At 41.8% G+C, this 12158-nt stretch overlaps 1 protein-coding gene across 1 annotated transcript; it reads right to left on the bottom strand.

The window, feature by feature from the left end:
* Nucleotides 1-184: 184 nt before the first annotated feature.
* BBOF1 (basal body orientation factor 1) lies at nucleotides 185-11815 on the bottom strand. The gene is made up of 10 exons (XM_050897097.1): nucleotides 11525-11815; nucleotides 10322-10387; nucleotides 8311-8454; nucleotides 7117-7197; nucleotides 6669-6739; nucleotides 6110-6254; nucleotides 5195-5694; nucleotides 3598-3702; nucleotides 2232-2300; nucleotides 185-628 (listed from the first exon to the last, which is right to left on the bottom strand). Exons 1-10 carry the CDS (start codon nucleotides 11813-11815, stop codon nucleotides 535-537), a joined length of 1566 nt encoding a protein of 521 aa, XP_050753054.1. The 3' UTR covers nucleotides 185-534.
* Nucleotides 11816-12158: the final 343 nt, after the last annotated feature.

Raw genomic sequence — 12158 nt, 5'->3', positions numbered from 1 at the left:
ACGTGTGATGTTGACTTTATTCCCCTCTTTGCGGAGGCTGGTCTGTGACTCCTGTAACTTGTGTATACATCTTCCTTTTACAGTATTTCAAGGACCTCTGTACCAATTTGCTCATACAGCATTTCAAGGAATGCCTTGTTTCTGTTTCCACATACATATCATTTGATCACAAAAACTCTTAAGCTTCACGTAAATGACTTTATTACAAACTGAAAATGTATCTTCATCAAAGTATAGCAACACATATATACAGAGTTCTAACCACTAGTCCAAATCCTAGTGCTTTGTACAGGGTCATCCGAGCTCTTGGCTTGGGAAAGAATAAAATCTTTACTTTAAGAAGGAGGAAAATTAATGTATTTCAGATGGATTTCAAACATTTAGTCAAAGCAGCAGTGCAGCAGACAGGGGATTTAGAATTCACAGCTTTGCTCACAAGATAACTTCCAAAATGAAAAGTGCAGGTGAGTCAGTAATTGCTGTGGCTGTTGTTGATGCAAAGTGTACAGCTGCCTTTGTCTGTGGTGTTAACATCTAAATATGGGGCAGGATTACTGCAGAAGATGATGAATCTGATAATTCGGCCTGCTGTGTAATGAATATTAGGTTGAGAGAAGCATTTTCTGTGCTGCAAAGGTAAAATATTCTAGGTAAATCACCATTAAGACATTGGCATTCATTCATGCACCTGGGAAAGGAATACTAATAAACAGCCTCTAATATTGTCTACAGTCATTCACTTTCAAAACGCCTTAATTTTCTTCCTAATCAGTACTGCTATTCCGACTTTTCTGTTGTCCTATTAAAACCCATTATATCTTTCCTTTAGAAATGCTAAAATACAGCTTCTGTAACAAAAGCAGTCTTCATTATCAAGCTTACCAGCTCCCTGAAGAATTGCAGGAGTATCCCTGCACTTTCTCCAGACCTGTTCTAGATACTTGTATCATCTTTTCATTTGTGTGCAAACATCTTTTCTGATTATCTGCATTTCCAACAGCATTTTTTGAACGGATGGTTCTAAATAATTGTACTAGAAATACAAATCTTGTATCTGCCTTTTTTAGTTAATGAAATGCCATTTTAGATCAAGCTGCAGATGCTGACTGATGATGTACCTACCTCATCTCACTGCTCTTACTGCTTTCCAGCCACCTGTTTATTCTCCTTTTTATTTCAACATTCACTATAAAAAATTAAGCTAAAGAATATATCTTCTATATTATACAAAAGTATAATCTAAGTATAAAGTATGTCATAATGAATTTCTTTGGACTCTATTAAAATACAATTTTATAGTCAATCCTTTGTCTCCTATTAAAAATTGTTTCTTGCTTAGAAGGTACTGCAGTCTAGATTCTCAAAGCTATTTGATACTCCTAAGTCCAAAAATTATGTTAAAATAGTTTAACCACCTTTGAGAATTGGGCTCTGTGACTTCCACTTCTGTTTTTTTTTCCCTGTCTGTGCAAAAAAAGGCTACAATTCACTTCCACTCGCATTTCTGGAAGTGGCGGTCTGCCTCTCCACAGGAGGTGTCTCTCATCTTTCCATATAAATCCCTCCCGGGCTTCTGCTTAGGAACTTTTATCTGGTTATTTGATGTCCGAGTATTACATTTGGGTTTGTGTGCTTGACTGCCTCATGTCTGACATGATGGCATGCCAGAAGCCCTCCCTACTTACTCCTCCAGGGTAAGTTGATACTGCTTGCATTGGAGTGTTACAATTAGGTATACAGTTGTATCTGAGTCTGTATCTGAAAATGAGGCATATGAATCTTCATCCCGGTCCATTCTCTCTAAGTGATTCTATACTGAACACAACACCAGCTTAATAGATTTTGCCTTTTAATCGAAACTCACTGTGCTAGCTGAAAATGTGTCTCCTTGTATGATCATGGCCTTTCACAAAAGAATCCTCCAAAAATGAAAAAGCTGCTTTTCAATAAGAGGAGGCTTTAAGGGGGCATGAGATCAATTTTTTTTCATGAGAGCTGAGTCTAACTGCCTGCTGCTAAAAGATCAACATGACGAGAAATTTCAAAATAAATAAAAAATTATTCTCTCTTGTCACACATGCATTTATTTGTATATAGACACACTAATATAGATCGTCAGACAAACCAAAGTATGCTAAAGTGGGAGGAATGACAGAGAGACAGTTGCATCCATTTATATATAACCGGGACTGAGGAGATGTTAGATACTGTGGTATAATTTAGTATCTTACCCAATTTTGCTTTCTTCTTTAGTATCGTCAGGAGCTGGAGCTGAAGTAGCCAAAACTCTAGTGTATTTCCTGTGAGGAAGACACAAGAGCAAAGTAATCCTCATCTAATGGTGATTTACGCTCAGCCAGGTTTCTAATCCCACACCAAATTTGTTTTCTAAAACAAACAGCAAGCAAGAAATGCCAGGGCACCTGAGCTATTGCAGTACACTCTCCAGCATCAGCGCTATGAATCAAACATGAGTTCAGTTCACTATGGAATTCTGTACTTTGTGGCAAAATCATTACAATTAAAAGGGAATGAGGAGAAACAAACAAAAGTTTTTTTAAAAAACTGGGTTTAATCATAAGTCAACTTAAAATGAAGTGTTGGTATTCCATTCCTTAAGCTTTCATACTCTACAGCTTTATGTGTGCTCTTATGTGTTGGCAAATACTGATAAAAGGAGTTAAATCCATGCATAAATTGGAACCATAAAACGTGATGGATGAATCATTTAATTATACATTTCTTACTTCCACTGTAATAACCTTAACAAAATTTGCTAAAATTCCATTAATGTAACTTTTACTAATAAAATTTAAATTTAATTTTTAAAAAATTAAATAAACTTTTAACACAGAGAGGCTGATATTCCACCCTAAGCATTAGGTCTCCCCGAACTACATTAAAAATCATAGCATTTTAGATTTCTCTTTGGGTCCTCTTATGCCTCAGTTCACAGCTTATAATATATTTAATGCTGTTTGAACTTTGAATTTCCAGTGTAAGCCATATTTTAGGTATCTCTAAAGTCATGCTCCCAGGTTTCTTACGCAGACAGCAATGAGCCATAGAGTAAGTACAGTTGTAATAATCTGGTTGTGGATATTTGTACTTTTTAATACTGGGCAGATTGCTTTATGGTACTCTTATTAAAAGGAAATATATGTCGGGAGTGCTCCTGTCACAATATACATTATTTACTTGTTTGGTAAAGATGGATAGGGATTCATTAATGACTGAACACAATTAATCCCACTGCACTGAGCAAAGTTAATTTCCCTCACTTCTCCTCTTTTCCTCAGCACTACCAAAATTTACTTCCACTTGCTTTTCTTTTGATACTACACACAAAGATCTAACAGTATAGTCTGGTGCAAATTAGAATTAGTCTGTCCAAAATTAGAATACAGTATATCAACTTTTTCAAAAGGTTAAATCACCTTTTTCAAAAGGGTAAAGTATCTCACACCAAGCCACACAGTTAGCTAGATTCTTATGTTAGATTCAGAGTTTCTTGGAATCCCCTGACCTGGAGTTATCAGCCCAGCGCCTGTAACAGAGAAAGTTCAGCATTCACCTACTGAAGAAACAGAATATTACCATGGATTTGTGCCATTCATTTTGGCAAAAAGCAATCGCAGAACACGTTCTTTTTGTTCCCATGTCAACTCACTGATATCCACTTTTTCAAACTGGATTTTGTCCCTGAAAAACACAGAAAAGATCAATGTATTAGAAGAAAATCTCAAAGGCATATCTCTCATAGATTCTGTTCGTGTAAAACAGGTTTTAAATTCTAGCTCTGCATTGCTCTTGTTCAGCTATTCATAGCATGTAAATTCAAAAAATAAATCTGAGCATACAGTGCTGTCTTTTCGACTTCTAAATCTATGGCTCTCTAAACTAAGTAGAACAAACCCAATGATTTCTGTTACACGTGTAGTGGTTATAAATAGTGGGAGGGGGAGGGTTAGTACTAACGTGTATTAGTTTCAAGTACATTGTCCTTCCCTTGCTTCTCCTGTTCATACATAAAAGGGTCAATATGTATAACCAATTTTCATTCTCAGTTCCAGTCTCCCCCTTCTCTTGCTCCAAGGAGAAACTTCCTTAGATCTCAATAACTACTTTCACCTCTGATTTTTCATGAAGTGTTTCTGCTTTATCATTTTTGAGATAAGATAACCCTAACTGAACAAAGCATTCCGACTGATTGTGTGTCTCCAAGTTATTCAATAGCCAATGCATACCAAGCAAGCATTTTATTTGGGAGTAGGATAATTTTGATCTCTCACCAAGGATGTACGCAAGCTTCAGCTATGGGGGACCTTAACTCTATGGCTTAAAATCCAAGTGCCTGGACACTGCTGCAGTTTGTAGGCACAGATGTCTAACAGGAGGTTGGAGACCTGTAATCCTGGCCACTGCAGCATATGTAGCCCTCATTTAAACTAAGCTGCATCCTAATACAAATTCTGAGATACTCACACTTATAAATCTGAAAATTTGTTTCATTCACTATAAAATGTAATCCTGCCAATCAGCGTTGTACTGCATGTGATCTTGTTTTGATACGTCAGTGTCTATTTCGTGTAATGGCTTAATTTTTAGATTATTATGAAGCTTGAGGAAAACAGCCTTTGAAAGCACAATGCAAAGCAGGGACTTCTGACACATGAAAGAACAGTTGAAAAAAGGCTGGATTTTCCATCTACTGGATATTTCTGTTAAAATGATCAGCAACATAGTAAAGAGCTGTTAGCATCTTAATTGAAATTCTTCGGCTTCAGTGTTGTTAGCTCCCTGGAGTGAGTAAAAAGCAAAAGAGCAATGCCAGAAGAGCAATGCCTATAAAACCAAAAAAATTACAGAAGCAACAATAATTATTAAAAGGGGACTGCAAGAGCACATCTATCCTGGAAGTTCTGTATCAAATTTCACAGCACATGGCAGAATATGCAAAGAACTCTTTCAAGCTTATCTTTAATTTAATCCATAGAGATAATGACCAAAAAGTGACAGCCTAGTTGAAATTAGGTGCCCACAAAGTCATTAGTAATTGATAGGATATTACACCTCATACAGTTATTCTCACTACAGAAGCCTCCACAAGCATTCCAAATCTAGGCAATATTATCACACAAAGGGTTTTTTCAGGTGTGCTAGGAAGGCAGACTAGTTTTTGATGTTTCAATACCAGTAGCATTTCTCCGCTTCCTCTAGGTCTCTGTACACACTATTTGTGCTATTTATGTTGCTTTTGAATGTTTTGATTTTGGGAAATTCTTCCTTCCCTGCACATGCCTCCATCATTTTTCTGTAATAGGCAGTTTGGGCCTTTTTCTTATAGTGCTTTCTACTGGATATGATCTCCTGCTTCACATGTTCCAGAGCATCTAGGAAGAACCTTTCCACCTCAGTCCTCTCATTTAAGATATTCCGGGCTAGTTTCTTCACTCGGTTCATCTCCCGATCCTTCATTTCTAGTAGCTGCTGCAGTTTCTTGATCTGCACTGTGCTTGCCTGGTTTTCTATCAGCGCCTGATGCTGTGTTTTCTGAGTCTCTCTCACAGATTTTCTGGTCATGCGACATAAGGCCATCTCCAGCTTTTCCACTTCACGCTGCAGATCTCTAATCTGTGCTTTCTGGCGATTGATCTGTAGGATCTTTGTTCGAATCAAACCCTCATTCGTTTCCTAAAAGATGAGAAGAAATTATCTGGGCTTTTATTTAATATGCACCAAATCTGGAGGGTTTTTTTTTCCCTCCCTCAACACTGACAATGTAGTAAACATGCTGGCACCTTCACACTGGAGAGTGAATACTTCTCTGGGATCAGGTTTTTGTTTACAAGAGAAGCCAGATAAAGAAGGCTTGGTATGTAGTATACATTACAGAGAGACCTATTCTTAATGGGCTAGCATAGGAAACCCTTCCTTCTTTCTCCTCCATAATTAAGATAGAATAAAAGCTTTTCTTGAGACAACTCCGAATTCAGTAACTGCGGAGGCGTCTGACCAGGGAGAGGTTAGTCTCAGTAAATTTACATCTGTATACAGATGTACCCCTTCCTGGAGCAGAATGAAACAGAATTAAAACCAGAGCAGAAACCTTCTCCTGTAACAGAAGAGTTTTGTCCTCTTCTAACTTCTGTTTGATTTTCTGCAATTCCATTGTCTCTTTCAGCTGGTAAGCAGATGCACCATGAAGACGAACATTCTCCTTAAACACCTCTGTCCCAGTGCTGTTCAGCTGCCTGGACAGAGGGAAAAAAAATCCAAAAGCTTTAATCACAACCTTTCTTGCTTTTTTTATATTAAAATCAATATTTCAGTGTCCTAATTTCAGACCTAAGCTGTAAAATTGTTACAGGTCTGTACCAAGTTTTCATAGCTTTGCTTCTAGTCCTACATCTGGACTGGGAGAATGAAGAAAACAGCGGTACCATTGTGATAATATTACCTCCAGCTCTCCCCTGGAACTAGCATGAGTCTTACAGTTTAAATGTAAGTGCTGACATCATCTTGACATTTGAAATATAAAAACAGCCTAGGTCATCACTGATTTTGCCCTTCAAAGCCCATGTAGTAACATTGGCAACTTGTTATTTAGAACACAGTGCTAAAATGGTTTTGTAAAATAGAAAACGGGAAAAGCAAGTGTTTCTTACAAAACAGCCTCACGCTGGCTGGCCTCTGCCATCATTATTTGTTTTTTCTCAACATTTTCTTCCAGTCTTTTCTGAAAGGGAGAAAAGTCTGTTTAAATTTTGCATGAGACCTGTGGCACCGAAGCTAAAATCTGAAACAGTGTAAATTCTAAAATCACACCCACAGTTTTCAGCTCACCCAACTTCTTGCTAGAGTAAGAATGAACTCCCCGGGGTCAGTGAAGTTCCTGATGGAAGTGGAGAATATGGCCTTTCTGGGATCCTGACATCCCATGTTTTTCCTTGGAAAGCCGCACCTAGCCTCCAACTCATTCATCATACTTGTATTGACATGGGAAATTGTAAAATGCCCAGTAAAGAACTGCGAAAACTATACAAACCAGAGTAGTCAGTGGGAGAAATCATCTTGTTCTAATAAAAATTTCTTTAACCACCTGTCAGTCTTTACCTTTTCTTCAAGAAACCTCCTCTCCAATCTCACAACCACTTCCTGATGTCTCCTGTTTGAAATCTCCATACTCTCTTTTAACTATGATAAAAAATAAAATTTCTTTAATAATGGCATTTTATTTCAGCCATATAACTAAAAGTGTGGATGCACTCTTCAAGAAGGAATTTGGTAGTCTTTCCCTGCACTACCCACAGTCTTCATCAAATTTTTACACAATCTATAAAATTCACTTAAACTTCTGACTCGTATTATTGCTTTGCTTCCCCTTCATAGTTCACCTGTGCCCGTGTTTTCACATCACTGACAATCATTCACACACACTCTGTCACTCTGTTTAATGCTCAGTTTTAGAAATCCGCTTTGCTTTGTCTATTCATTCAGTCATCAAGATCATTCAAAGTCCAACACCTCAAGCATTCTTTGAAAAATGCCTGACTCACTCGCATTTAGTATCTTAACTTAAAAGTAGCTATATATTAATAATCTGCTGTTGACCAATTGTTTGTCTCCACGGAAAGCATTTGGTGTTGTTTCTAGGCCCCTTCTTGTGGTTGAAAAAAATTCCAGTAGAGCTGAGTCAGCAAGGCACTTGAATTGCTCGAGGCACTTCTTTCATGCCACCAGTCAGCTGGGATACTTTTTTATCCCAGGCTGAAATGTTTTACAGGCAATACTACTATTTAATATTTGTGTTATAGCTCCAAAGTACCTCTGATTAGGTCATGTGCTGTATAAGTGCTTAGTGAAAGATAGTCCCTAGTTTTATATTCTAAATGGCTTATGTAGTTGAAAAGATGACACAATACTAGCATTCAATTCCTACCTGAGCTGACTAGTGAGAAATCAGTCAGGCATACTGCTTATAGTCAACTGCTAGCTCCTCCATACATATCTTTGAAGTTTGTACTAGATGCTCTAGTCCATCCGCATATATGTTTGTATGATTCCATGTTACTGTGTAAAAAACTAAAAACAACCCTACGGCACTGGACCATTACAGAAGTGAGTTCTGGCTACAGAATTTGCATTTTATCAACCTACTGCTTTTCCTCACTCTGTAAACTGTGAAGAAAACAATCCATTAGATCGGCCATGTCTGTTCTCCTCCACTCCCAAACTCTATGCTGCCATGCAGACAGAAAAATTGCTTTTTAAATAAATATTGCAAATACGTATTTATGAAAAACTTACATCTTCCAGCTCTTTCTCCATAGCTGCTTTCTCCCTGCAGAACTCCTTTATGAATTTCAGTTCTAATTGAATTTGGCCAATTTCTCCGACTTTTTTCTGAAATTTCTCTTCCAGTTCTTTCATTTGTTGGGCATAATAGTCTGCCTGCAAATCAGAAACTCTCAATAAGAAGAAAGCAAAATGAGAGAAACCAATCATCAAATATTGTAACATAAAACACAGAGCACACAGAACTGAATATCTGAAATTATACTGAGCTGCAGTGTTTTAAAAAACACAAGGAATTCATCATTAGAAGAAACGCTGCAAACTCAGCAGAAGCTACCCTCTAGTGAAATAACAAGTCTAGAAATGAACACTAAGTTTAAAGCAATGTCCATAATATCATTGTACTGCGTTTGCATGGCAAGGTTTTGGTAGCGGAGTGCTACAGGGGTGGCTTCTGCGAGAAGTTGCTAGAAGCTTTCCCCTATGTCCAATAGAGCCAATGCCAGCCGGCTCCAAGACGGACCCGCTGCTGGCCAAGGCCGAGCCCATCAGCAACGGTGGTAGCGCCTCTGGGATAACATATTTAAGAAGGGGGGAAAAAAAAACCTGTGCAACAATCTGCAGCCAGAGAGAGGAGTGAGAAGATGTGAGAGGAACAACTCTGCAGACACCAAGGTCAGTGAAGAAGGAGGGGGAGGAGGTGCTCCAGGCGCCGGAGCAGAGATCCCCCTGCAGCCCGTGGTGAAGACCATGGTGAGGCAGGCTGTCCCCCTGCAGCCCATGGAGGTTAACAGTGGAGCAGGTGGATGCCCGAAGGAGGCTGTGACCCCATGGGAAGCCCACGCTGGAGCAGGCTCCTGGCAGGACCTGGGGCCCCGTGGAGAGAGGAGCCCACGCTGGAGCAGGTTTGCTGGCAGGACTTGTGACCCCACGGGGGACCCACGCTGGAGCAGTCTGTGCCTGAAGGACTGCACCCCGTGGAAGGAACCCACGCTGGAGCAGTTCGTGAAGAACTGCAGCCCGTGGGAAGGACCCATGTTGGAGAAGTTTGTGGAGGACTGTCTCCCATGGGAGGGACCCCACGCTGGAACAGGGAAAGAGTGCAAGGAGGAAGGAGCGGCAGAGGCAACATGTGATGAACTGACCGCAACCCCCATTCCCCGTCCCCCTGCACTGCTGGGGGGGAGGAGGTAGAGAATTTGGGAGTGAAGTTGAGCCCAGAAAGAAGGGAGGGGTGGGGGGAAGGAGTTTTTAAGATTTGGTTTTATTTCTCATTATCCTACTCTGATTTGACTAGTAATAAATTAAATGTATTTTTCCCCAAGTCGAGTCTGTTTTGCCCGTGACAGTAACTGGTGAGTGATCTCCCTGTCCTTATCTCAACCCACGAGCCTTTCGTCATATTCTTCCTCCCGCTGTCCAGCTGAGGAGGGGGGGTGATGGAGCGGCTTGGTGGGCACCTGGAGTCCAGCCAAGGTCAACCCACCACATCTATCATCTATAGCCTTTTCTGCTCTTTATAATCTGAGGGTGAGAGAAAGTTCCTTGTGGAGTCTGCTTGATGGGTCATAACTGTCTTAAAGTGCAGATGAGCACAGTTCTGTGTTTCTTATTGAAGCCAGATTAACAAATAATAATTTTCTCAGTTCTTTTTAAGAATTCTTGGTTCAACAGTAATGAATGAAGGAGAACTATAAAAGAATTCAAAGTAGTTATTGTTTCTCTCAGTAAAAATAAAACATGTTTTTGCTGTGCTTCTGGCCTCACCATTACCCAGCTAGTTCCTAATACTATTTCAGATGCGATAAAATATTCCTGCTACTATCTGAAATAATACTACAGAGTCATAGGATAACTCCCACATCACCATTGTTTTTTTCAAGTTCTTTCTTCATGCAATATTTTTGCATCAAAACCCGTAACAGTTAACTGCCCTAGCTTGTTCCTCACTAAAATCAGAACTACTTTTCAGCCTGCTCAGAAGATCGCACTGTTCTGAGGACAAAGAGAAAAGTTCATTCACCAGCTTCTTCTTCTCTTCTTGCGCTTGCTGTTTCAAATCAATCAGCTCCTGCTTCAGTTTCTCAATCTGTGAAAAGAGAAATCAAGAAATAATAACTGTGAGGGGGAAAAAAAAGTATCCTTGCTGTGTTCTTCTGTTCAAATTTAATTATGAGAAGACACAGAAAGAGGGGAAAGGTCCCTCATTTGCAGTGTTCAGGTCAATTAAACCATGTTTAAAACTGCTCGATTTGTGTTAAACCTAGAAAATATGTAAGCTTAAACGATAAAAACCCACACATATTAGATACAAACAGATCTATGACTCTATTGAAGAACTAAAACTATGTGGACAGAGGGTTTTCTTCCTTACTGTTTTGGATAGTGGTGCATTGTTAGAGAAGCAGTTTAGGAAAGGAGAAAAAAAAAGAGATACAGAGAGAAAAACAGGCAGCTGGAAAAAGGTCTGAGTAAGATCTTCTATACTGGATAGGCTGAAAGAAAACGGTGGGATGTGACCAAGAAAATTGTCTCCTACCGTTTGACCTCACCAATGTCCTGGGGATCAGAGCTTTGTATCTTCTTGTTCAATAAATAGGATGTTAAAATAATTTAATTTTAGTGTCCATTTTCAGTTTCTTTTTCTAACTGAAAAAGGGTTTTGCTTGGTACTTGGATTTAGATAAGTAGGAACAGGACTAAAGTGAAATAATCTGCAATAGAGGAAATGGAAGCTACAGTGTAGGGCTTCTTTTTCTTCATTGTGTTCTGAGTAGAGCTTGGCTCTATTTTCTCTAAAACCTTCTCCAGGTAGCTAAAACCAGTGGCTTCCCCCTTAGCTTTCTCTTTTTTCAAGCTGAACAAACACTTCAGCCTCTTCTTGTACATGATGTGCTGAAGCCCCCGACCATTTAGGTGCCCCTCCTCTGAATTCGTTCCGGTATATTGCTCTCCCCCTTGTACTGAGGGGGGAGCAAAACCGGGCGCCGTATTCCTGCGTGAGGGAGCCGGTCCCAGGCAGGGAGGGCACTAGGGGCAAGGCTTCCCCCTCGCAGCCCAGCCCGCGAAGAGCCTTCCCGCTGCAAGGGCGCACTGCTGCCTCACACTACTGCAGGGAAGTAACGGCGTCCCGCCTGCGTCCATCTTTGGCCCCAAGCACCGAAACACGGGGGGAGGGGGGGCGCAAGACCCGCCATTAGGTGGTTTGCTACAGATGGCTGCACACCTCCTCCGCCTTCTCCTGGCCTTGCTTCGTGAGGAAGGCCATCACGGCCGCCGCCTCCCTCCCCGCGTCCTGCTGCCGCCACAGCAGCTCCGCGTTGCTCCTGGCCAGCCGGCGGGTGGCTTCGCGGTGCTCGGCCCGGGACGCCTCGGTCGCCGCCAGCCGAGCCTCCCATAGCGCCGCGTCGACCTCGTCCCGCTTCTCCTCAGACACTCGGGCCGCCTGCCCCGCCGCTGTCGGCCTGCGGGAGCAGGAGGAGCCGCTGCGGCACAGCGACCGACGCCCGCCCGCCATAACCCCCGCCGCCGCGTCTCCACGGCAACCTGCCCCGCCCGTTACGGCGGAGGCCCCGCCCCGTTGCCTCGGTTACCGGCCGCCACGTCGCCTGTCCGCCTGGCGCGTCGCCTGCCTCGAGACCCCCCCGCGCCCGCCGCAGCCGAAGCGAGGAGCGCGCGGCGGCCTGTTCCCATGGAAACCGGACGGCGCCCTCCCGCGACGCGCAACTCACGCGACGGGCGCGTCACGTGGGCGCGCTGACGTGACACGCAGGACCGGCGAGATGTGGCGCCGCCAGCGCTCCGAGCGACCGGTGAGCGCGCGCAGCGGCGGGGGCGGGGGGGGGTGTGTGTGTGTGTGT

Source organism: Gymnogyps californianus, chromosome 5, assembly GCF_018139145.2.
Source record: "Gymnogyps californianus isolate 813 chromosome 5, ASM1813914v2, whole genome shotgun sequence".
Classification (NCBI taxonomy): Eukaryota; Metazoa; Chordata; class Aves; order Accipitriformes; family Cathartidae; genus Gymnogyps; species Gymnogyps californianus.
The sequence above is the reverse complement of the archived record's forward strand: the minus strand, read 5'-3'. Positions and strand labels throughout refer to the sequence as shown.